Genomic DNA, 25,820 nt, shown 5'->3' on the forward strand with positions numbered 1-25,820 from the left:
AGAGAGCATTTGCAGCGGTTTAGGGTCATCTCGCTACTAAACCATCTCGCGAAGGTTCAAAACAGTGCTAACCTAAGTATATTGTTCTTAGTGGCCATTTCGTTGGTGGCAAGATGGTTTGGTGGCTAGGTGACCAGATACATGGAGATAGATAGATAGATAAATCGTTTATTGTATAAATACTTCGCAGTCGTAAAACTGAATTGCGTATTTTACAAATAACATTAGTTAAAATATAAAATTAATTACAATCATATGAATATAAATACCTTGTGTAGTAAAGCTAATAAATACGTATAAAAATCTTACAATAAAGTCGACTTCTTTGAAACTTTAAGACCTTTATGCGCAACCCTGGGACATAGCATAAACAAAAGAGCGTCTGAAACGTTCCATATGGGAACGTGGCAAATTATATAACTTCTGACGCCTTAAATTATAGCTGGATTGTTTTCTTGGTGGCAGCAGGTGATATAACTTATGTCCAGGATTGATAGCAATGGAATCGAACAATTGTCTACATAGTCCGTTGCGTCTATCATATAGTGTTGGCAGGCCTAGGCTGTCAAGGCATTCCCGATATGACATGGCAGGTGAAATTATGGAGAGCGCTCTTTACTGAATTCTTTCTATATCCTCATTAAGATAAGCCGGGAGTGCGTGATGGAAAACTGGAGCGCAGTATTCTAGTACAGGTCTGATTGTTGTACCATAGAAATTAAGGGGAACACGAGCCCTTTTCAAGAGAACAATGAAATACAGGCGCTTATTTGCTTTCTTAATGCAATCTACAATGTGATTCTTCCATTTCAAGTCACTGGATATCGTAACACCTAGTATCTTCGCACAGTCGGTGACAGGAAGCTCGTTTCCGTCTACCTCGAGAGGGGAGAAGTTATGAGAGATCTTCTTAACGTCGATAACCATCTCCTTGCACTTGTCGGCATTTAGCTGCATCCTCTGGGACCGAGACCAGTCCTCCACGGCAGTAACAGCGTGTTGCACATCACCCAGGGAGCCGGGAGGTATGGTTTGGGTTGTACATTTTCACCAGTTTACAAGAAAAACGAGAAGAGTTTTGACACCCGTGGAAAAAAGTAATAGCCAAGATAACGTGCACTTTGTGCAACAGAAACCTGAATAACAAAATATCAAATTCTTCAGTAGAGCTCTTTAAACTAAATGTATTGAGCTTTTGCGCTCTTTTTCGCGATTATTTCTCTTCGTGTTTTTTTCCCCAAATATGCGCGAAATTGAGCATCTGCGACATATAGTTAGGAAAAGGTATAGAGTTCATTGTTAGTTCTCCCTAAATTATTATTGACCTGATTGATTTCTTAGAAATGAATGTTAAAGATAAAGGCGTATATGTCAACTTTCAGATTTCAATTTAAATAAATTTACTGCAAATTTGGATGTTTTGCTTCTTACCATTTTATCGCGTATTCTCGGTTTTCACTCACGTGGGAAAGCAGAAATAAAAATGGAAACCTTTTAATAAAGAAAGTTTAGAATCTGGGAAATGAAAGAAGATAAATATACAAAAAGCCTTGCCTAGAATCAGGTCTATGCAATAGTTCATATGCGAGATATTCGGAAAAACGTTTTACCCAAATTTACAAAGCTTTGTATGGAGACACCATGTTTGTGTCCCTTTCTCTTGAGGAACTCATAAAGATTAAAGCAATATTTATTCTAAGAAAGGAATGTTTAGATGACAAAATCTCCAAAAATCCGTCATGTTTTAAACCCACATAAGAGCTTTCCCGGCCGCCAGCTAAATGCTGCGTCAGTACGCAAAAGCCTGGAAATTCAAGCGTCCTGTATCGCAAAACAAACTTGGCACCCTTTTAAACCGAGAAATTTGTTTGTATAAAGGTTTTAAGGTGCTCTAATATCACATGAAAGTAGAAACTCAGAAGAAGCGATAGTTTCTTAGTTTGAATTTTGGTAACACCTTTTCTCATTACAGTAAACACCCGCATATAAGAACACACAGGCTGATTGAGTTCTTATTTATCGGGTGCTTAATAACAAATCAGCCTCAAAATGTTCTTAAATTTTTATTTGGTAATACTATCCAAAACATGTTGCTAGAGGTATATTTAGCATATCTTAGGAAAATTAAATAAATAATTATTCTGTAATTTGATTACATTAACAAATGAAGTTATCTGACAGCAAACATAAACTTACATGTTTTGTAATTATGACACTTTTTCCATTTTATAGGAACATGTTACAATTTTCAAGCTGATCTTGTTCTTATAAAAATGGGGCTTTATTGGCCAAATTTCAGCCTGGTGTTCTTAATCCATTTGTCCTTATATGCGGTTGTTTACTGTATTTTCTTACATGATCTCAGTTGGTGTATCTTACTAATTATTCACAAGTTTCTTTCCAAGGAAGCGAATCAAAACATATTCTCCTGTGAGGAAACAATTTATGGGAGTGGTTGAGGGTGGATTTGGAAAATGCTGCGTACCTCTGAAAAAATTCTGGCTATGCTATGCCCACAGAAACAAGATTGCCTTGTGTGTCCCTCTACAAAGAAGATGGTTAGGCAAGAGGGGAGTAGGCTTTTTTGGCCCTTGGGATTTTTTCCAGCGACGAACCGACTGCAGGTCTTCATGTTTTTACTGCTCCGGCGCCGCATGGGTGAAATCACGGCTTCCGTTCAGAAGCAAGATACCAGGAAGTAAAGCCTAGACTTCAACTTCAACTTCAACTTTATTTAAATTTGGAAATATAGCAAAGGATACATTGGGACTGGCCTGCAGTTAAAGCGAGACTATTCGAGGCAGGCCAGGCTACATAATTTACTACAAACTAGACAAATACAAAGAAATTAGACGTTATACAAGTATATACATTTTACATTAAATAGATACTATTCTACTTAAATGCAAGGACAATATTAAAGTGGAATTTTAAAAATAAAATAGAAAATAAAGAACAAGAGAATTACTTTTTTCATTTTCACGATGATCGTATCCACATCAATATAGGAGTCTTCAGTTTCAAGAATATCGAGTAGCATTTCTTTTAGTGATCTTTTAAAAGCTTTTTTCGGTCTTTCTTTAAGAATTTGAGGTATCCCATTCCAAATTTTGACCCCAACACGCGAAAAAGCATTTCGTTTGACATTGAGTCGAGATTAGATGTTTCAAACTGCTTGGCGGTCAAAATTCTCTAACAAATTCTTTGCATTGTTACGTGGAATGTTATTGAAGATGAAGAAAAACATCAGAAGAGTCATAAAAAAAGAAAATTGCTAGCGGTAAATATTTTCTTCATAAGCTCACTGCACTCATAATTGTTAACTACACCCTTTTGCCACTCGCGTGGGTGGGGAAGGAGTCTCCCTGAATCAAGGGCTTACTCGGCGCAGGCTTACAAAATATTTTTCGTAACCTTCCCACACCGGCGCAAGTTGCTTCATAGCATTTTCGAGCATTTTTAAAAACAAACAGTCCAAATTAAAGAACCCACATCCTGTCAAAGTTTTTTAATATAAAGTCACCATTAAATGACCGGCAGTCTCATCTGCGTTTGTCTCATCCTTAGATTTGCTTTCCAGCTAGATAACGCGAACTAGATTTAAGAATTTAGGGTTAGGAGACAAGTAATATAAATGTTTGTATTAGGTCACGAACATTTGGCGTTTTGAAAACAGCCCGTGTGACCTTTTAATAAGAGTTTTTTTTAAAAGTTCCGCAGCGGCACAAAATGACAGAGAGACCATATCAACAGAGACCACGAATTCGCATTCTCCATTTTCTTGAATTCAAACTATTAGACCTTTGTTGTCAATTTCTAAACAATCAAATAAATCAACAAGATACTGGTCGAGTATTATTACTTTCGGAAAGTGTGGGGGTTTTATGCCAAGCTAAAACCTCGTTCAACATCCTCAAAGTACATTTTGATCATTTTGATTGGTTCAAACCCATTTTGACATAGAGGTCTGGAAACCATTTTGCACTCAACATCATACCAAGATGGCGTCGAATACGGCTGACGAATGGCGCTCCATGGCATTCCGTCAGAAAGTTCTCTCTCAAATGTATGTTTTGGTCATAAGTAGGAGACAAATTTCCTTCGTAAAGCAGAGAGTTTCCTTTATCGTCTGGCTTTGTCAACAAACTGTTATTTAGCTGTTTTAAATGTGTTTTTTTCTTCAACGTGCTTAGCTTCGTATTTCCGTTTCAGAGAGGAAGCGGTAAAAAAGTCTGGCAATCCAAATGTGATGATGAAAAACCCCAGTGAAATGGAGAATCAAGTGTATCTCAAGGCGAAAACAAAGGTTTGTGCACATTCTTTAATTGTTTCATTATGTAAGGAACTCTTTATTACTTGCAATATTGCCTTGATTTTGTGATATTGTTTTGAATCCTGTTGAAGACACTTTGATTCTGATCGTTTCACGAACGTCGCCAAAGTCTCATTAGTTCTTGTTTGATTTTCGTTCTGACATCTGTAATGTAAAATGGCTTTCATTAGAGAGAGAAGTGAGGTTACGATATATTTGTATGTGTATTAAGAGCGAATGACAGTGGTCGATGCAAGCTTTATTGTATGATTCTCTTGTACGGTTTATATGCTTGATTTTACACCTGATATTATACCTTTTAAACCTCTTAAAATGATGGGAGCTTATTAAAAGTCGTCTACCAAGGTTCCAACCACACCAAATACCCAGACACAAATTAAATATATATATATAATTTGCACGGGCTCTCTTGCCAAGAGAAGGTGTCTAGGTTCTAGCTTACGCGCCGTTGGACTTATTGGTCCAACGGCGCGTAAGCGACCGGACAAGCTGAAACTGTAAAATCCGCTGAAGAAGACAGTAAAGTCGAAACCGGTCCGGAAAATGGCTTGTTTTGGTCGAGACGGCTGGATCGGTACTCAACCATAAGTACCATCCTTAATTTCCAGTGCAAAACCGCAAGGGAGGTTCCGTAACGGGGAATGAGAAGCATGCTGAACCTAGACACCTTCTCTTGGCAAGAGAGCCCGTGCAAATTATATATATATATATATATATATATATATCTATACTTTAATTTCTGGAGTTTTAGGCTTATCATCTTTTACACTGTATGTTTACACTTCTGACCTTTAGTTAACTAATTTGCTCCTGAACGGCTTGTAACCACCTTTGCCGATCCACATCCCTTCTACCACCTGTGATGCATTCACTTTTAACGGTTAATGGCAGCTGTGATTCTTAACCTTTACGTGGAAAAGAGATATTGCAAACCATACTGGAATGAGCACAATTCAGTTGAGTAAGGGTGCTGTGAAAATACTAAAAACCGTGTAAAATTGAGCAGAAAATTCCAATGGAAATCTTGTTCCACTACCCACCTTCACTTCCTTCCATCTAATCTTAGGATACTAAAAGCTTTTCCAGGAACTTTTTCTTTCAAATTGAAGCATACTTAATGGCCAGCTAAACGAAAAACGGGGCAAGAAAACGTAAGGAGGAGGAGAGAAAAGTAAAAGTCGAGACTGCTGTCTCTTTTAATCTCAAAACTTTGCTTTCTGCACATGCTCAAGCTTTGGAAGCTGATATTTAGCATGTGGAAAAGAAGTCCAGGAAGTGCTGGATACATAACAAAGATTGTCTTTCAGTTTTGGTTCATTTTAACCACACAGTAACCAGAAAATGGCTTGAATAGCTTTAAAGGGCATTATTTGGCAAAATTCCCAGGAGGAAATGGGGTAATAATAATTATTATTCATAAACAGTGCTGATTTTGAACGGGACTTTGAGTGAGATGTTCAGTGAGTTTGTTAAATTTCAGAAAGGTTTCCATTGAGTCCCTTGGTGGCAATGGAACACCGGCTGTCATAGTAGCAAAGACTCACAAGTTTGATTCACAGCGTCTACAAGTAACTGTCATAAGATGTATTAACTCAACAAAATTTTTCATTTTCTTTTCAGGTTGAGTACCTGTCATATGTTGCACGTCTTTTGGTTTACATTCGAGACATTCGAGGTATAAGTAAGCAACACTCAGACATTTCTTTTGTATGCTTTAAACTTTGCAGCATGTGCTGGTAGAAAGGTTCAGTCGGGAATTAGGCTGTTCTGGATAGAAATTCAAAATTTTTTCCCCTTAGGGTTGTGCATTGCGCCATCATTGGGGTTCAATTCTAATTAAGCAACAAGCATCCCCATCCTTTTATATTGGAGTCCAACCCCCCTTCCCCCCCCCCCCCCCCCCCCCACTGGAATATTATCGTTCCTGCATGAACCATTATCATAATGGCCAGTGATTGTATTCAACAGTTCACCAGCTCAGGGTTGTCAAAAGTAGTCGGCTGCCAGCGAAAATCGCTGCCTACTTGGTTAGTATTGGCCGGCTACTCTGCTTGGCATTTCTTTATGGATGGACTATATATCCTTGGACTGGCCACTTACTTAGACAACTCAGCCATCTGCTTCAAAATTTTCTGACAATGCTGGACTGGACTGGCCAACAACTGGACAACTCAGCCGTCTACTTCAAAATTTTTTGATAACCTTTGCCAGCTGATTCTTATTTTTTATCTCTTGATATGTTACAAAATGAATTTCCTCTTGATAGATTTCTAAAATTTTGATCTAAAACACTTTTAAGCTACTGTAATGTTCAAATTAGCACCTGGGGATGTTCATTTAATTTTTGACGGAGAGTGGTTGGCAGATTTTGTAAGGGGTGTGATTGTCTCAGTATAATGATCGTCTTGGTGTAACCAACTTTTGTCACTGTACTCAAGCACTATTGCCAGAGTAACCTGAGATCAGGCTCTATTTTCGTTTCGCTTTGAAAATAACATTCCGGCGGCCAAGGTGAAACGAAAAGACAGCCTGATACAAACCTTCTACGAAACGTCTGCCACCCATTTTTTTGATTGATTGACATTTGCCGAATAAGCCAACCAAAATTACTTCCGTTGCTTGTTTTCTAGTATGCAAATTTTTCATGCATGGGAAAAATGCAGACAAAAGCTTTTATCTGTTAATTTTTTCAGCTAAAAATAAAACAGTCAGCACAATCACATTTACTAGTAACTTCTTGCGAGATTAAGGGGGATCTCAAAGGTTATTTCTGTTGGCGTAGAAGGTGAAAAGTTTTCGAAAAGACGGCAACACAATTTTCTACTAGTTTTAATATTCTGGCTAGGCGCGCTCGAATTTAAAATAGTGAAATTTCTTTTTCTGTTTCCTTAATATTTTCCTTGGCAATTTTCCCTGATTTTCAGTACATAAATCTTTAAAAACAAAAGCAAACAGCCAATAAGCGAGGACACCAGTTTTCCTGGTTTGTTTTTTACCAAAAGCGAAGGCAAACAACCAGTCTGTTACCTTAAGCCACCAGCTTTTATAATAATGCCTACAAAAATTCCTTAAACAGCGATGCGATATTTTTCGTCTAACGCTTCACAGTTGGTGATTGAGGTTTCTTTCGCAGTGAGCCTCCACTTGCCTACCCCATTCAGAGAAGTCATTCCCGGCTAAACTTTCAAATGAAACCAGTTTTAAGATTTAAGATTTAAGATGATTTGCACTCGTTTGTTGGTAAATCAAAAGGCACCTTGTAAGCGGTCAACAACTTCCAGAGGGATTCAACTCCACTATACACTCACATTAGTTCCGTAACTAAAGCAAATCCTGAGAAGATATGAACAACCATATGAATTTTCTGAATTTCCATGGCACATATTAAGGCACATTTTCCTACCATAAGACCGTAAAACAATAAAACTGACAGCAAAATCGATCCTTCTCTCCGCCGCCGACGGATCATTCACGAAAACAACCACGCGAGGAATAAGCGCTTTCAACTTCCGGCGTTTCCGACAGCCAATCAGATCTTGTGGCATTGTTCTAAAAGCCAATCAGCTTTATGGCCAAAATCTGGCCGTAACGAGCACAAACGTGAGAGAGTTTGTGTCAGGCCCAATTTTAGCGGTAGCCATTAGAGAGAATGTATGAGAAATGCTAAAATTGGGCCTGATCTCAGGTTATTGCCAGAGGAGCTGCATCTTTACCATTTGACTGTGTGATGTCCTCAAATGGGTCATTCTCTAGTGATTGTATATGTTGTACTTTATTCATTGAAGATTATATTCAGTAAAGATAGTAGGGGGTGGGGGGGGGGGGACTTAATTAAAAGATTGTGCTTAATTAATATTTTAACCTAAAGGGCAGTGCTTATTTAAAGGGGGTGGGGAAGGGTGGCTAATTTGTGCACTTAAGGAAGGTAACTATTAAAAGTGATGAGTTACTTTCAATAATAGGACCCACTGCTCTAGGGCAGCAACAACCACAAGGAGTTAACATGACTCCACAGCCTGGAATGAGAGCGCAATTTCCAACACCTGCTATTACCAAGCAACAAGGAGTTGGTGCCATGGGAGGCACCCAGAACACCCCACAGCAGCTGCCAATGCAACACCTACAACAGGCTGTCAAATTGCCTGCCAGCTTATCGCAAGCTCAAGGTCAAGGTCAAGTCTTTGACCGGTCGGGACTGACTCAACAACAGCTTCTTAGTCAGCATCTCTTGCAACAACAAATGCAGACTCAAACATTACTCGGTCAGCAGCAGGCTGCTCGTGGTTTTGGATCACAGGGTCAAATGGCACATCACCAATTGAGTCAATCACAGACCCATGTTAATGTGTCAGCTGGACAAGTGGTATCTCCAATGCCTGTTCAACAGCAAACAGTTCATCAAGGTTTGTTTGAGTTCTAGATACACTCTACATGTCTTCTGATATCTTTAAATTGTATACTTTAACACAGTCAGCCATACCATGTTACTATGTTTAAACTGATTATGCAAATTAAACAAGTTAATTGTCAAAACTAGTATGACTATCAGTAGCTACTGAAGTTTTTTTCTTACTTTATCCGTTACCAACTGACTGTTGTTACTAGAGTTATTTTGTTTCTTTTAGCCACAATCTGAAGATTTTTGTAAGAAAATTGCCAGCTAAAGTTGCATTGTTTCTGGTAAAAACATTCAGTGTTTTGGTTTTGGGCGTAGTAGTGTTCTTTGAATATGAATAACATTTTTGTTTGTATTCTCTGGGAAGGAATTTTCTGGAAGCATTGCACATCAAAGAAATAATGCTCGTTAATTTTTTGTTTTTAGCACAACAACCCAAGCATGGTGTTCAACGCATGCCACACATTCCTTCTCCTACAGCAGCAACAATGTCATCCACTTCTACCATGCGGGCACCAACTCCTTCCTCTGCCCAGCACACGGCTCACACAAGCCAGCCCACTTTTGCCCCATCACCGGCACCTCCATTTGTTCCATCTCCTGCTATGCAGCACCCTTCACCTTCTCCTCAGGTAAGATGTCATTAAGGTTGCATTCACATATGGTTGTTACACTAGTTCACTAGTGGTAGAGTTGAAGTTAAAGTTGGAGTTGTAATCAGAGTTGCAACGGTGCCTAAATAAAATTAGTGCCTCAACATATTTTGTGTGTGTGACAATTTACTAACTTTTTTGTAAAATTATTTAAAATAATACCATCTATGATGACAACTTAGGGACTGCCAGACTAAATAACAAACTTGGATTTTACTTGGTACACAGTTTTTCTTATTTATCGGTACCTCACCTTACTTGTCCTCTGCCTTTAAAACTGTAAATAACATTTTGCAATAGTATTTTTCTGGCTATTTTGTTATGATAAAGATTTTCAATTTTCTTGTACAGCATGGTGTAGCAGCTTCACCAGCAGCCCCTGCATCAGTGCCCACGCCTAGCACCACAAATGTCCAGTCACCAGCTTCAATACTGAACCCAGGGTCCGTTGGTCCTGTAGCCAGCCCACTCAATCCTGCTGAAGAACAGGCTTATTTGGAGAAGGTGTGTCTTAAAATTAAGTTAATGTTCAGGGCTCAAGAAAGTCCCTTCCGGCAGTCTGGGACAAATAGATTTTCTTGCTAAGCAAGTAGCTTTTAAAAGTTAGTAACCCAATGGGCAAGGGTCTAGGCAAGTCAAGCTCTAATAAAGTCATTAACCAAGAGGAGCAAGAAGTGGCCCCGGGCAATCAAAATTTGAGAGCTGCTTACCCAAAGGACAAGCTGGAATCCAAGTTTTTTTCGAGCCTTGAATGTTGTCATTGTTGCACTGTTATCCTAAAACAGTGTTCAAACAGTATGGTAGGGATTTGGAATAATCAATGTTGTGGAGTGACATTGTGAAGAAAGATTCTCAAGAGCAATGGTTTCTATCCTGAGATCCATCGAGAGTATAGATAGCCTTTACCACCACTTTTGACATGGTTTACAGCCCCCTATTTTCCATACGATCACTGCAATCAAGAGTTTACTTGCTTTTGAACTTTTTTGAGAAGCAAAGACTGCAGGCAGTCTGACCTTGGTTACAGTCAAGTCTGCCAGTAATTAAAGACGTGCTCAATTTCAGTTACAAGAACTGCAACCTTATGTCCAGCCACTGGCCAGGATGATGAACAAGTTGAACAGGGAAAACAGAGATAAAGGTTGGTTTTGAGGGCTGTGCTTAGGCTTGATTACCAGCCGCTGTTCAGGGTGGATCAAAGACCAGACCCAGGAGAGGGCGGAGTCGAGCCTAGGCTTTGCTCAATAAGGAGATCTTTATTATGGTACACAGCGTGCAAAGAAAGTCGTGTCCGATAGCCCGGGGCTAGTGGATTTTGCTATTGGGCTAGTGATTTTTGTTCTTAACTTGCCTGACGGGCAAGTGATCTTTTTTGGGAAATTCAAATTGTAGAAGGATTTTAATCAATCCTATTACCCGGTAATCAAAAAGGGTTTTGGGGCTAGTTGAAATGACTTGTGGGCGTGTGCATGCTAGCTACAGCTTGCCTGAATAGCAAGCTGTAAAACTGACTTTCTTTGCACCCTGGATCATACATGAAGTTTTCGTGCTAATGGTATGCAGAACACCATGAATTTAATAGGTTCAGGCCGGTGGGATCCTTGAAATTTTTCTTAAATCTCAGCCATGTCTCTCTTGTACACATGTGGGTGGGAAAATAAATTTTCAACTTTGTTTGAAATATGGTGAAGCAGTTCTACAGAAAAAAAAATGACAATTTAGGTCATGTCACCATGTTTTTGTCTTCCCTATTTCTTAATAATTATGTTTCCCTCTACCTTGTTTTTGTGTCCATCTAAAACAGCAACCTAACCATCTCTAAATAGAGCTACATTAGGCAACAAGAACATAGCTTAAAAAGTGAATTTGTGTTCTTTCAGTCTTTGAAGCGATTATTCCTACCCACTTACTTTGTCAAATGTAGGCAAACCCTCCTGAAGTTGAATTCCAAGGGACCATATCCAAGTTCAGGAAAAAAAATTATGGTTGCTTATTTATGTTCTCCATAAAATGTGAAATTAGGCATTTTCACATCATAGAAGTACAAAAATGGCAAACAAGTTGTTGTTTTGCTTATTAAACCTATTGTTTTTTGACGTTCTCGTTGATGTCGTGTTGTTGGATTGTAAAGACCCTATTATCTTATAAAAACAGTTGCAGATTGCAGTTAACCACAATGTATATGACTAACTTTTTGTGCCTTTTCCACACTATCAGTTGGGACAAACAAACAAAAAACATCTGAGTGTGAGAAAATTAAAGGCAAGGACTGGGCAAAGACATGGGGGAGGGCCTTCCTTCCTTTCCCAACCCATTCTTGTTTTTTTTTTTTGCCCATTCTAACTGAGAGCCTAGAACATTCTACAACTTTTGTAACAATCATAGTCACCATAATATTACCTTACCACAACAACTTGTGAGTGACAAATCTGGATTAATAAGAAAAAAAATATTTTCTGTTTATTGTCATAAGTTTCTTTTGATGTATTAAATGGTGTTTCTATGTTGTTAAAAGTCTCATTTAATCCCAGTTTAATTAATATGAAAATTATTTTTATTACTTTGTTGTTTAAGAACACTCCAGCAGAGAATTGTACAAACTGAAGCATCTGCATGATATCCTAACAAACCAATCTAAACGGTATGTGAGTGTTGCTCACAATAACAATTATTGTCAGCAATTATTTAATTAAAGGCAAATCTTTGCAGACAGTTTTAATGTTTCCTGGTTAGGGTATATTATTTGCCTTGTTGACTTTGTAAGTCACACAAATTTCTCCATTTATAAAAACATGCCACTTACATTCTTCTGTTATTTTAAGTCCATTATACCAGATGGTCTTTGTCTAATATTGTACCACATGGTCTTCAATTAATGGTTAAGCGATTTCCTGTACAAAAACTGTTTGCGTCAATGTGTTTTGGCTGCCCAACAGTTGTGCAGTTTTTAAGCAGAACTGCGTGCAAAGAGCCAAAAGTTCCACTGTGAAACCAGCAAAGTAATGGACAAGTCATTTGTTCCAAATATACAACAATTTGTCAACAATATTACAGCTTTTTGTTTATGATTAGTTGTTGTGAGATTATTATTGCGAATCATTTCACAGACTTTCTTGAGTCTAAAATGGCTAAACATGTGCATACCACAACGTAAAGATTTGAAGCTGCTGTTATACATTTTAGCTTTTAGTAATTTTTCAGTGTTTGTGATATCCAGAAATAGAATGTGTTAATTGATATTATGAGCAATTAAAACTATTTATCTCAAAAATAATTATTATAGGCTTTCATTGCAAGCATTGGAAAACAGTGGAAATGTGCTGAAAAAGCTCATCACTTTGAAACCTGTAAGTGTTGCATGAACGGAGGTTACTTAATATTTTAAGGTTTTTTTTTTTACAAAATTGAGCTCCTATTGGATTGCAGCTATTAGATCCCCTGTTTCTTTGAACTGTGACGTACAAGTGTATGGTCATAGTTCACTTAATAAAAAAATATATTTATATGATTGTTACCGGTAAGTGTAATTTACCCTAATGAATGACAAGAAGCCAGAGTGCTTAAGTATTCTGGTGCTCTCTGCACAGGGTTCGTATGTGTCTTGAAAACCCTTGAAATCGCTTGAATTTTAGAGTCCTACTCCTTTTTCAAGGGTTTGAAAGGTTTGAAATTCTTCTGCATTCATTTTGGTCTTTGAAAGTCCTTGAATTTTAATTGAGGAACATTTTTAAACCTTCAAAACAATTTGCAAATACTGGTTTGAAGCCAGCAGAATAAAATCTGCATTGAGGAAATGAAAGTCAGGTATGGACTCACACAAAAATTTTCAAAATGGTTGCCCCAAAGAGCAAAAGCTGATTATTATCAAAATATATTCGTAGTTTATTTGGAATGTGTGTTAAGGTCCTTGAAATTTTAAAATGTGGTCCTTGAAAGTCCTTGAATTTTATGCGGGAAGAAGTGTACGAACCCTGCCTGCAGCACAAACCTCACAACACTCACACTGCAGGTGGGTAACTAGTATTACCACTCAACCCTATGGTATGCCTGCCAACTCTCTTGCATTATACATGAGTCTTATGCTTGCAGACGAAAGGCATCAATCTCAGTCATCAAGGTAAACTTCTCACGTCTACTCACAAATCCGGATGAATTGCTCTTTAACACTTGATTAATGACAAAAATTCAATTGAGTTTCCCTGTAAATATTCCAAAAAGGCGCCTTAAGTTGTACTGTATCACAGCATGTCAAAATTGTTGCCTTGTAAATACTTTCAAAATTCTCCAAAGTCATTGGAACATCCTCAGAAATTTTTCGGTAACGTTTGTAAGTCTGTGTAAAATCATCAGAAATCTTCTGAAGTTGCTGGGATAGGGGTTTGTGACAGATGGTTGTGTAACTTATTGGTAAACTTGCGATTTTCTGCATTGCACAGAGAAGGGAAGTATTAGTGGTTGTGGGTTATTTGTCTTACAAATACTTAGATCTAGCCATGTACTCATTTTGACAGCCATCAGTCCCCACACCACCAGCACCTCCAACACCATCAGGTGGTGATGTTTCCAATGTAACCACCAAGCCAGGTCCAACAGCCTCAACAACGACTACAGCATCTACTGTAGTGCTTACCCAAGCCATCTGCAAGCCATTATATGATGCTGTTTCAAGACATGCCAAGTCCCCTATGTTGAGCCATACATTACAAAGGACATTCTCACCACTCCTGCAAGCCATGGAAGGACCCCCTATAACGTATGTCAGCAAGTTAATGGTTATTAAGTGGCATAAGACACAACATCAGTCTATTTTCAGCTATTGCCAGCTTGCTACTATGTAGTTAGCGAGCACATAACAATGCCTTTTTATAACCTACCTGCCACGTGATGTTATGTTTACAAAATCTACTTGGTAGTGTTGCTTTTGTTAAGGGAAACCAGAAAAATAGTGGTGTTTGTCGTTTTGTTGTCTGTTAGCTCATAGCTGTTAATTGAACTGCATGATAGCCCTTCCTTCAGGTTTAAGAATAAAATATTCCTACTCTTATGAATTACAGCTGTAAGTGTACTGGTAAATCAGGCACTCGGTAACTTGAAGCCAGAGCTAAACCAAAATTGACTCTCACTGAATTTGTAAACGTTTCAGTGAATACAATCATAGATAAAAATGCAAGGAAGGGGTTTTTCAAGTACTACTTATTGCATGCATGGACTGTCAAACAGTGGTACTTCTTTTCAGAATCTTGGTGCTGTGTTTTGTTGATCAATCTTCATGAGGGAAGTCTTCCTGAAATTCTAGGTTTACAGCATGTCATTGTACAAGAAAAGTAATTTGATTTTGTGCTTTGTATAACAATGGAGAGTTTTATACTAACAAGCTTCTCTTGGATTGCCTTTTTTTTTCAGCCCTTTACCCCCACCTGCTAAGAAGATCAAACTGGCAGATAGCAATGAAAGGAAGTGTAATGTACCACATGTACTGCAAGGCGAGCTGGCTCGACTGTGCAGCCGATTTCAAGTGAAGCCTGGTATTAACACGGGAGTTGTACAAAGCAACACGTTGCTTCAGTGCTCAATAAGTAAGCTATACAGTGGTCTTACAGACCCGTCTTTAAGACAGTAATTGAGTTTGCGAGCACTTAGTGAAGCTCAAGATCCACAAACTCACAAGTTACCGTAGAACTCAGTTTCATTATTAAATTTCATTTGAGTGTCGCAAGACTTTGGTACTTTGTCTAGAGACTCCCCATAAGCGACCACCCAAAATGCAAAGAGTTAGTGGTAGCTTATGGAAGGTGGTCGCTTACAAGAGTTAAACTGCTGGAGGTCTTTCATTAGCAGAAGCCCCAACACATTTAATTTTTGGAGAGAATGTATTGCATGCAATTTTTATGTTACCATATACAGTAATGTAAATCCACATTGTTTTTAAAAATGCTTCTCGTATACTCTGAGTAGTGTAGTGCATACACTTAACACAAAGATCAGACCATTGTATCAAGTGGTTGCGTAGAAGAGGTTAAAGACAATCAAAAATTTTAAAACTGTCCTCCCAAAGATTGGTTGTGGTCGCAGTCGCTTACAAGAGGTGGTCATTTACAAGATGTTCCAACTATAAGCCCTTCCAAAAGTAGGTTGAGTTCGATCGTCCGGGTGAACATAGTCCTGAATAGGACTGTTGTTGTTGACAGTGACTGATGTTTCGACAACCTGTGCGGTATTCATCTTCAGAATCAAACCCCTCCCTTGGACAATTTTGGTGTGTTGGATAGGTAGCCACTTATGGTTGGGAGGTTGTTGCTTGGGAGAGGTGGTTGGACATGGAGGCTCCATTGTATTTTATACACCACATGCCTTAATGTCTGCTTCATAGCCAAACTATCAAGTTTATGTGGTCTGATAGTGAAGGTAGAAATTTTGTTGTGATGCAGAATTCAAAGTGGTTTCAATCAACGTTCTGCACATAGTAGACTGATTTACCTGTTGGCTGACATTTGTGTTTGCAACTCTATTTTAAATTTATTGTTACTTATTTTGCAGATGATCTGAATTTGCCAGCAGTTCCACCGATAGAAATCAGTGTTCCATCCAACTACCCATATTCCAGTCCTGAGTGCAAGACTTCTAATTATAGTATGTTTCTTATTGGATCTTAATCCCCCAATTATACTAGTTTGCACAGCAAGGAACATTCCCTATACATTTGCCTCATTTTGGTGACATGATGAACACTGCAGTTTTGGCCAGTGCCTTACAATACTCTTGACATGAAACTGCCTAAAGATAATAGAAATATTATTGATCTTTAATCATGCTTCTCTTTCTAGATGCCAATCCATTCCTTCAGAAAGTTCAGAGGCAGCTCTCTTCACGACTTCAGCGCATGCCTGAAATGTACTCGGTTACTTCCGTGTTGGATGCTTGGGTAAGTGATGCCTCTAGATCAAACACCTTAAATGCTAAAGGTTTTAAATTCAGTTTTACTGAAAAGTTGGAAGCTGATACCCTGTGCTAAAGCAGACACGAACAGCCTTTAGCTTTAAACTTTTCAAACAAACATGTGTTTTAGAAGACAACTGTGAGGATTCCATTAGTGTCTGCTTGATACAGTTTTTACCATATATGGTAATTTAAAGGTCTTGCATTGTATACTAATAAACACTAATATATGTTTTGCAGGAGTCAAGTATACGACTTGCATGCAAGGCAGAGGTTGCAGTAAACTAAACATGATTTCCCCTTACAATCTTTAAAATGCTTGTGGGTGTAAAGATTTATTTTATTAGAAAAAAATGAGATATTTATTTAAGGTAAAATAATGTTCTAAAGTCGTAGCGTTTTGGAAAAAAAGTAATAATGTAGTGAAACCTTTCTCTTGGGACGCCACCATTCAAGGGACACAAATGTTGTTCGCCAATATGGCTCACATACTGTTGGTATTAGTAATGTCTATTGAGGCACGCCTACTTTTGCAACACTCAAATGTCCTGGACGAAGGCTATCCCCTTAATGGTGTCTCCTCTGTTTATGTATAAGTGAGGTCACATTCACCCTGTGTTGTCAAATCATAGAAAACTGGATCTTGCATGGAAAAATAAATAATGCATGCAAGGTTGATAAATACAAAAAAAGGACAAGGCATTGCAGAGTATGGTCCATAGTAAATGTTTTCCCACTTCATGTTTTTATATTATTATTTCATAACCTTGATTGAAGCCTTAAGTAAAAAAAAAAATTTAGACTTGCCAAAAGTCGACTGTGTGAGTGCCGAAGGTGCATGGGACACTCTCAAAGCGAGCGAATGTGAGCAACAGAAATTGCAAGGTCTGTATCCCAATTGACCACCTAACCAGCAGAAACTGGAAAGGGGCTTTGACAAAGTCTAAAAAAATATTTGCAATTATTATACAACTGCAACTTCAGTGAACTTTGTTATTAATGGGAACAAAGAAATCGTGTCAATTATTTTGAGACATGACTGTCTTTTAATGTTTTTATTTTGGGCATATAATTATCATATGCCCATTTTTGGATAAAGGTGTAAAGCATGTATTAAAGCAAAGTTATTTAAGTAAGGTAAAAGTTGCAACAACAGCAGCTATTTAAAGGCTTTTTGATAGGTTTGTATGACCAAGTTAAAATCAACTCCTCTACACAGCTTTTTAAAAGCTGTTTACAGTCAAACCAAGTCAAGCGTACCCCCCAAGATTCTATCAGTGAATTGATTATTTGAAAAATGAACCCGTTAGTCGTTCCTGTAACTGGTGTCAAATTCAAAGCGGCATTTCTGCATGCGTAATGAGCAGTGAATATTTTACGAGAACTTCTCTGTATTTGGTCAGATTGGAAATCTTTGAATGGATTAAGCTTCTTAGAAGACATTTACATCAATTTCAGGAAAATGGAGCTGGTAGAAATTTCATAACTTCCTCGTGTGAATTCACGGCTCATTACACATACAAGAATGCAGAGATCAATCTGAAATCTACAACTAGCAACAGATTCACCTTTTGAATAATAAATTCATTAATGGGTTCTTGGGGGGTACGCTTGACCTGGTTTGACTGTAATGTTGATGTTTATGTGGGAAAAACATGTACAAGATTCTTGTGTACGAAACAAAACTTGAATTCAGAGTCAGTTCTGTTTCCCCTTTGAACACACAGATTTGGGTTTGTGCTGATCTTGGGTAAATTTGAATTTTCTGCCTTTGTAGCCTTGACCCAGGGGCGGTCACCATAATGTTAATAATATTATTGTCTTTTTCCTCTCCAAGAGGAAATAGAGAGGTACCTTTACTTAGGTGTTGGACTTTTAATAGGAAAAATGGGGTATGGTAATGGTTCTGTTATAACTAATAATACCCCGTCCCCCCACCCCCCCTCTCAAAAAAAATTCATATACCAAAAAAATAATGAATAATTATTATTATCACTGAAACTCATGTTATTATAAAAACCTGTGTTAGGTGTATTCTAATACATGTACTTTACAGAAATCTCCCTTATTGAGTAAAAATGTGTGTGGCCCATGAGGAATTCTCTTTGAAACACAGTTTAATTTAGTTGAAATTTGTTGACTTTGTTGTTGGGTCTTAGAAATGAAAGGTAACTGATCTCACCCCAAATAATATTGATTTTTATACAGGTTTGATTTGTTAATAAATTTGTTTGATTTGATTTGTTAATAAAAGATAATACTTAGCAATAATAATTTATTATTTCTATGTAAACAGTAATTTAATTGTCAGTTAGAAAATAAAATAACTTAAAATTTTTCTAACTGCTCGAGAATAAAATTTAATCAGGTAATGTACACATCTACCTACCTAATGTAAACAACAGTCATCAAATATACCTAGCCAGTAAATGCAAATGTATTTATGGAAAAAGTCACAGTTAAATAGGTCTGCATGGATTCACAGGCCGACATTTATCTTCCTACTAATAGTGCTAATTATGTGTCTCGCACTTATTTTAAATTATATTATGTAAGGCCTGGAACAGGCTAATTATGGCTTCACCAAATATGATGTACAAGCTTTCTTTGACCACTTCATTTTACTTGAGGACTTTTTATTCTGTAAATGACAAAAAGACTGCAGACATACTACCATACACCTGTGGTTGGGCTTATCTGTGTGAGAACCTGCTATACTTTAACCCTTTAAGCCCCAATATCCACATACAAATTCTCCAAACTGATCTCTATACATTTACTTAAAGAATGAATTGAGAGAATTTGATAAAAGATCAAAGTATTTTCTCTTACATGATCATTTGATTAATTCTCATAACCTCATCTAATGACAATGTATGGATGTCGTTGGGAGAAAATTGCTGTTGGTCACTATTGGGACTTAAAGGGTTAAGTGATAAAAGTTTAGCAACTACAATACATAGTTATGTTATATAACACTAAAATGCGAGACAGCAATAATTTTTAACAAGTCAAGTTCTCACACTGATGAAAACCCTTCGGTTGACATCAACAGTTTCTTTAAGGCTTATTTCAATATTTTGTTTCTAAAAGTTAAGTTTAAATTCAGGATTCTGAAACTTGCTCCTCATGCTTTTGTTCATGCTTTCAAGCCCCTTGGCTTTTATTTACACTGGTTCCATCAACTTGTTGGGGTTTGCTTGCTATTACTTCTTGTACTGTGAATGCAAAGAAATAATGCTAGACATTATGACTAACATGTCTGTAATACAACACAGATTTACAATGTACAGGTTGTTACCCAGTCAGTATTCTAGTTTTCCTTGCATGTTTTATTTTGGGTGCCATTTACCCTTAAAGCCCCAATATTCTCCAGACTGAATCTTGGTACATTGAAAGTGTCTTAGCTAAAATTTATATACCACTTATTGACCAAGAGTGCGGTCATTACAGGGAAATCTCTGACTGAGGTCTCAGAGATTTCCCTGTCACTCAGAGATTTCCCTGTAATGACCAAACAGTCGAGGTTAATAAGTTATTTATGATATGACCTTTTCATTATGGATCTGATCCTGGGATCAGTTAAACCAGCAACTGGTCAGCGGATAACTTTTAAAAAACATGTCACCTCAATGAGTTGTCAAATGAGCCTGCAGTACAGTCATGTGACACTGGTTAGCAGATACCCTTTTTGACAGCCATCAGTTGACCATAACATGGATGTACATGAGGATGTCCACTATCAAGTTAACACAGATTGTATATGCCTATGACGTGTGCCTAGTAATGTCTGGTCATTACAAGAAAATAATGCCTGGTCATTACAAGAAAACAGCCAATCAGAGCGCGCATTTTATTGTAGCCATATAATGATTTAGATTGACTCCAGCTGCAGTTCACCTCATTGAACTCCCAGAAGAAATATGATTTCGACTTGTTTTTAACAACAGCAAAATGGAATAATAATCCCCTTAACATTGATCTTTTAAGGCTAAAAGCTAAGAAAGTACATATTACCCATTTAGAAATGAAATAGCCATAATCCTATGTTACTAACATCCTAGCACAGGCCATCTTCAGTGATCGAAAGATGGCTTATTGGGGCAGAATGTTCAAGAGCAAAATTATTGCAGGGAAAGTTAACAAGACGAATTCTTGGAATCCTCCTGGGCACATACTCATACCAAATCAGGGAATGTTTCTGGAACTGGTTCAGTGTAAGTGCACAGGGACTCTCTTGTTCTTTGTGTGAACTTTCCAACAATTTGGCTGTAAAAATGGCCTCTGCCTGGTCTGCAGTGTGAAGGATGAGTAAAGGGAAAAAAATTGCTTTTTCCACCCTGAAAGATATTATTTTCCACGTCCATCTACAGAGGACGACCAGGTCTAATGCTTACTGATTGGGAGTGGCAGGCATCACAAAATGTGCCCAGGGGTCCGTTTCTCGATAATTAACGGGCCTGGTAAGCTGTCTCCGTTTGCATTAAAGATCGAGGTTTCAATAGTTTTGCATCTAACATGATAAAACTGTCAGTTAATGAAACTAAATGGAGTAGTTTGCTAGCCAGGACCCGCGCTCTTATTCTTTATATTTCGATTTGAATTTTTGATTTCGGGCCCGTAAAGTTACCGGGACTTTCGAGAAACAGGCTCCAGCATACCTATACTCACTGGTCACCAGATAACCTACTGACCTTTTTTATCAGCCACTCAGCATCTTGCACTGCTCTGTTTATAATTTGCTGTATTCTTACAGGATCAGTCTCATCGCAGTGACTTGCATAACCCTAGAGATAAGACAAAACCAGTGAAATAATTTCTTTTCAGTTGAACCTCTTTGTGGTACCTCTGCTAACCCACTGTACTCCGATTACCGACAGTTTCCCTGAATTTTGGTTAAAGACACCAACACCTGTAGGTATCACCTCCATGACACATCCGTCTAATAAAGATGGTGGGTAGGAATGTACCACATAACCTATTTATTCTGTACCCTGTTTGTAATAGAAGCCTGGCCTAGATAGCCTGTTCCAGGCGTTCGGATAGTGGAGTGCAGCGCGAAGGAAGAGAGCGAGAAAAAAGTAAGGAGGAAACGTCGTACACTATACTAGCCATGAGCTAACATGCTAGGCCTAGAAGTCTAGAGAGGTTTGATGACTTTACGATCTAATTTAATTAAAAATCCACACCCCTGGTTACAAAAAAGACGGGTAGAATTATTATCTTTAATCATATCAGTCTGCGCAAATATATCTTGGGGCTGGACACAAGCCTGCCCACTGCCACTGGACAGTTAGCTTAGTTTAGTTAGGGTGAATATAGTTTACTGGATTTGCTGACACCAACCTGCCTAACGTGATGCTTGTAATGGCCTTGAGTCTCACTTGGCAGCTGTTTAATGCACTTTAGTAGATGCCTGTACAGTAAAACGGGTGTTCGTATATTACTCTGCTGCATTTCAAATTAGAAAGCCAGTTTCTCCAGCTGTACGTTTGCAAGTTGCTAGGCGTCATGTAAGACTACGTAAAAATTACCTTTGTTTTTCAATTTGTAACCGCGCCTTCAAGCTTTGCAGCCGATTTTCGCCGGTAAAAGATCTGAGATGGGAGCTCAAGTCGCAGCCGGAGACGAGATTATAGTAGTAACTGGTGCCGCAGGATTTTTAGGCGCTAAAGTGGTGGAGATACTAAATACAAAGGGTCCGAATATAATGGAGATTAGAGGATTTGATATCTGCCCTCAAAAGCCACCTTGCTTTCTTCAGAGTTATGATCCGTATGGCAAAGTCATGCTCAGATACAGCCAAGGGGATGTTCGCAATTATGAAGAGGTAGGTTGCAAAACTAGTTTGTAGTTGTGTGTGTGCAAATTATATTGAATGCATACAGTGCTACTTTTTTGTTCATCATATTCTCGGTGGCTGAGACCAACTCCTCTGGCTGCGGAGATTAGGTTGGGGGGAGGGGGCCGGGGGACATTTAACAGCCACAACCCCCTTGGGAGAGGTTAGTTGAATGTACCCTTTAAGAAAAAAAAGATGAAAAGTACCGTGACATCCCCCCGTCTCAGAAATAGCCCATTTTTTCTCATACCCCTCAGAAATATTGCAAACATCAAAGGTGCCGACACAGCCACACCCCTCCAAGAATGTTCTCCCAGGAGGTGGATGGAGACCTTTCTGAAACGGACACCTCATGTCAGTCCCTGCCACTTTGACCCTATAAGGAGGACGCTTCTTTAAATATTTACAAGCTTTGAGCACTGGTTGATCCCACAAATGTCTGCCTTTGAGAAAGTGTGATTCAGTTGCTATCATTTATGGTGATTTTCTCACAGTTTTATGAAGCTTCAAGTTGTGTATAACAAATTGAAGTTTTAATTCACTTGGGTTATCACCCAACAATAAATTTTTGGATTTCCTAGAAGAAAATTGTTGGTACCACACATGTAGACCACTCATTGCCAACCTTCATGCTCTTTTTAAAGGCTTCTGGTCCAAAAAGACACCCTGTTCAGATAGTGAAATTTTATACCCTGTTTAGGACTCAAGACCCTGAAAACCATACCCTATTCAGCGACACATGCCTGTATAGGCCAAGTTATCAAGAAATGCTCTTTACTGGGGAGTTTTGTTCTTATCAGCAATGATCTTGAAGCTTTTTTTTATTTGAACTATTTTATTTATTATTTAGTTAGTTATTTATTCTCCATTCATCCCTTTTTGGTGTGAGAACTTTGAAGGAGATTGAAGGGAATGATTGTAAGTAGAAGCAGAACTAGGAGTAGAAATGACCTGAGGTTTCGTTAAAAGTTTTCCACCACCTGTAATGCCTCTCATTGCTGTCTGTTCAGTTCATTGTATTTGTAAGATCAAAGATTTCTAGAAATAAATAAATAAGTAAAGTGAAGACAGAAAGAGAGAAAGAAAGAAAGAAAGAAAGAAATGAACTACAAATGAAGAAATACATACAGTTAAAGACCATGTTTTCTAGTTATCCTAGAATAAGTCAGAATGCTTTCACAGGTGACAACATGTACGTTAAATGTACATGTACTTTTAGTCACCAGCGTCAGTATTGTGACAGTTATAATAACTAGAAATCAAAAAGGTTATTACCGCAGCAATACCGCTGCCTATTTTACCATTGGCAACTGCTTATTAAAAAAGTTATTGAAACCCCTGAATGACCAGTGATGTGAAATTACTCTTTCTCCTTTTTAAGGTCAAAGCTGTCTGCAAGGGCGCAACTGTTGTCATTCATACAGTGGCCTTAATAGAAGTCAGTCCTACTTCGGAGACAGCAATGTGGGCTGTTAACGTGAAAGGCACTGAGAACATAATCAAGGCCTGTGTAGAATGCAACGTTGCTAAACTTGTCTACTCAAGTACTGCAGACGTTCTATTGGGTTGGTCAGAAAACTACAATTTAAATGAATCAACACCAGCACCTGGGGATAAAGTCTCTGATTACCTTTTTGGCCAATATGCATTCACCAAGATGCAAGCGGAGAAAAGAGTCCTGAGTGCAAACGGAAGTAAGCTTGCTAATGGTGGCAGGCTTGTAACATGTTCATTACGAATGCTTGTAATGTATGGGGAGAGAGATACAGTGTTTATTCCCAATGTAATTAATTCTGCTAAGAGTCAGTTAGGTTATTTACCAAGAATGGGGAATAGAGATGCCATTTTTAACGTATGTTATGTTGGTAATGCAGCCTGGGCCCATGTGCTTGCAACAGAGATAATGCATTCAAAACCAAATGTGATTGCTGGCAAGGCATTCTGCATTGGAGACCACACCCCCAACAAGAACTTTTTTGACTTTTTAGAACCTTACCTAGAAGCTACAGGCTGCACTCTTTTAAATGTTTCCATTCCCTATTCCATCATCGTCTTCTTTGCCTTTATTTTGGAATTGGTAGCCTGGATTTTAAGGCCATTTGGAAAGATTTCTGTTTCATTTACAAGATCCTCTATTTATTGTGTGTGCAAGGGCATGACAATCAATTGGAACAAAGCTAAAAAAGAACTTGGTTATGCACCAATCTATTCTTATGAAGAATCTAAAAACAACACAGTCCGATACCTTGTAAAAAAATTTGTTGCTTGAAGAAACATTTCTAGAAACTCAATACTACTTATTGTTTATGTATACATATTTGACATCAATACATGTTAAATACTTTCTACTTTTCTACTGTTTCTGTATAAAAAATGGTTTCCTTGATTTTGACAAAGTAATACTGACTAATACGCACATTCCTAGTATGTTACTACCTTTTTAATGGTAAATAACACCAATCACATTAATGGTGGTGAAGCAAGTCGAGGACCGGTAAGGGAGTGGAGAAACTCCAGTAACATTTTCTATCAATATTATTTCTATGCAAGATATATACTAGGCTATGACCAGAAAGAAAAAGTTATACTTCTATGATCTGAAAGAAGGAACACAGCAAGAGCACAAAGGTATACTTTGATTACCCCATTACTAGGCGCACGTTTCCGACTCAGAATGTTCATTACACACCAGTATTTCTATATTTATGGAATCATATCCCATACTAATTGACTACTTGTATGCTTGTAAATAGACCTCCCTCTGTATGCCACCTTCCTTGCAGGTGGTGATATTCAGGCAGAAAAATGAGGGACCACTCATTGTCTACCAATTAAAATGTTTAATAAATTAAAAACACATTGAAATAAATGTGTAATAATTTGTTCCCCAAGACGTGAGAGCTTTAGAGACTTTTGATATCTTGTTCCAACAGGAGTTCTGAACAGTCTTGAAGAGACCAAATGTAGTCTTCCGTTAATTTTTAGACGTCGAACACTTAAAAAAGGACGTCTACGTATGTATGTCCTCTAACATAAATTGTGAGATTAGTCGAAAATGACCCCCTTTCTAACACTTTGCGACATCGAAATAAATGCCAATCCAGAATCTCTGGGGAGACTTTTAGGACTGAGATTTCTTCATCATCTGGCAGCCAGTACGAGCTGTGATAGTTTATTGGCAGTCGAAATAACCTCAGTCAAAACTAACTTTGGGTGCCCAGACAATCCCGGAGAGCCTAGTACCGAAAGCTCATGCCCACTGTTCCAAAACTTTTTTTGGTAATAGCAAGTCGTACTTGGACACATTTGCATAAGTTACTTGTATCAGGGACGGCAAGAAGTGACATTAGTTTCTCCTGTCAAGGCCTTGTAGTAGTAGTCACAAAGCTTTATTCTCATCCCTGGTCGAGAGCACTACGCTGGATATGCTGGTGATGGTTGGGTCTCTGTTTTTGGTCTTCACCAAGCCTCCAGCGTTTAAGCCAATGAAAGTGAGGACTGGTACTAAGCTTCATTCGTGAGTTATGAGTTTTCATCTCGCTTTACACTCTGGGTCATGAACCGAAGACGGATCTGCAATGACTGCCGTAACTGAGGAATGATCTTAAGGACTTCGTCTTTAACGACATCTCCTATGAACATGTACTTGATGTGGTATCT

The 25,820-nt window shown here is 38.1% G+C and overlaps 3 protein-coding genes across 5 annotated transcripts in view; 2 read left to right on the forward strand and 1 right to left on the reverse strand.

The window, feature by feature from the left end:
• The first annotated feature begins 3,989 nt into the window (after positions 1-3,989).
• LOC140953062 (uncharacterized) lies at positions 3,990-18,592 on the forward strand. Of its 2 annotated transcripts, none has more exons than XM_073402548.1 (14): positions 3,990-4,066; positions 4,213-4,306; positions 5,954-6,014; positions 8,296-8,736; positions 9,156-9,361; positions 9,734-9,886; positions 10,448-10,523; positions 11,957-12,023; positions 12,666-12,729; positions 13,894-14,135; positions 14,786-14,958; positions 15,920-16,012; positions 16,207-16,304; positions 16,559-18,592. In XM_073402548.1, the coding sequence occupies exons 1-14, from the start codon at positions 4,002-4,004 to the stop codon at positions 16,604-16,606; spliced, it is 1,881 nt and encodes a 626-aa protein (XP_073258649.1). In that variant the 5' UTR covers positions 3,990-4,001; the 3' UTR covers positions 16,607-18,592. The 2 variants fall into 2 exon arrangements, with proteins under 2 accessions (XP_073258649.1, XP_073258650.1); XM_073402549.1 differs by having other exon boundaries at positions 5,954-6,008.
• A 3,328-nt stretch (positions 18,593-21,920) lies between these two features.
• Positions 21,921-24,973, forward strand: LOC140953263 (3 beta-hydroxysteroid dehydrogenase/Delta 5-->4-isomerase type 3-like). The gene is made up of 2 exons (XM_073402761.1): positions 21,921-22,148; positions 23,542-24,973. Exons 1-2 carry the CDS (start codon positions 21,921-21,923, stop codon positions 24,427-24,429), a joined length of 1,116 nt encoding a protein of 371 aa, XP_073258862.1. The 3' UTR covers positions 24,430-24,973.
• A 583-nt stretch (positions 24,974-25,556) lies between these two features.
• Positions 25,557-25,820, reverse strand: part of LOC140953051 (mediator of RNA polymerase II transcription subunit 23-like) — a 30,108-nt gene continuing 29,844 nt past the window's right edge. For both annotated transcript variants that reach the window (XM_073402535.1, XM_073402534.1), the window contains one exon: positions 25,557-25,818. In XM_073402535.1, coding sequence (XP_073258636.1) covers positions 25,683-25,818 — 136 coding nt within the window. In that variant the 3' untranslated portion in view covers positions 25,557-25,682. The remainder of the gene's footprint in view (positions 25,819-25,820) is intronic.

The sequence above is a fragment of the Porites lutea genome, chromosome 11 (assembly GCF_958299795.1).
Source record: "Porites lutea chromosome 11, jaPorLute2.1, whole genome shotgun sequence".
In the NCBI taxonomy this organism is placed as follows: domain Eukaryota; kingdom Metazoa; phylum Cnidaria; class Anthozoa; order Scleractinia; family Poritidae; genus Porites; species Porites lutea.

Coding starts and splice junctions, on each gene's coding strand:
- LOC140953062 (XM_073402548.1), top strand. CDS start 4,002: ATGGCGTCGAATACGGCTGACGAATGGCGCTCCATGGCATTCCGTCAG. Junction 9,362..9,733: donor ACCCTTCACCTTCTCCTCAG/GTAAGATGTCAT, acceptor TTTCTTGTACAG/CATGGTGTAGCAGCTTCACC. Junction 14,959..15,919: donor GTTGCTTCAGTGCTCAATAA/GTAAGCTATACA, acceptor CTTATTTTGCAG/ATGATCTGAATTTGCCAGCA.
- LOC140953263 (XM_073402761.1), top strand. CDS start 21,921: ATGGGAGCTCAAGTCGCAGCCGGAGACGAGATTATAGTAGTAACTGGT. Junction 22,149..23,541: donor ATGTTCGCAATTATGAAGAG/GTAGGTTGCAAA, acceptor CTCCTTTTTAAG/GTCAAAGCTGTCTGCAAGGG.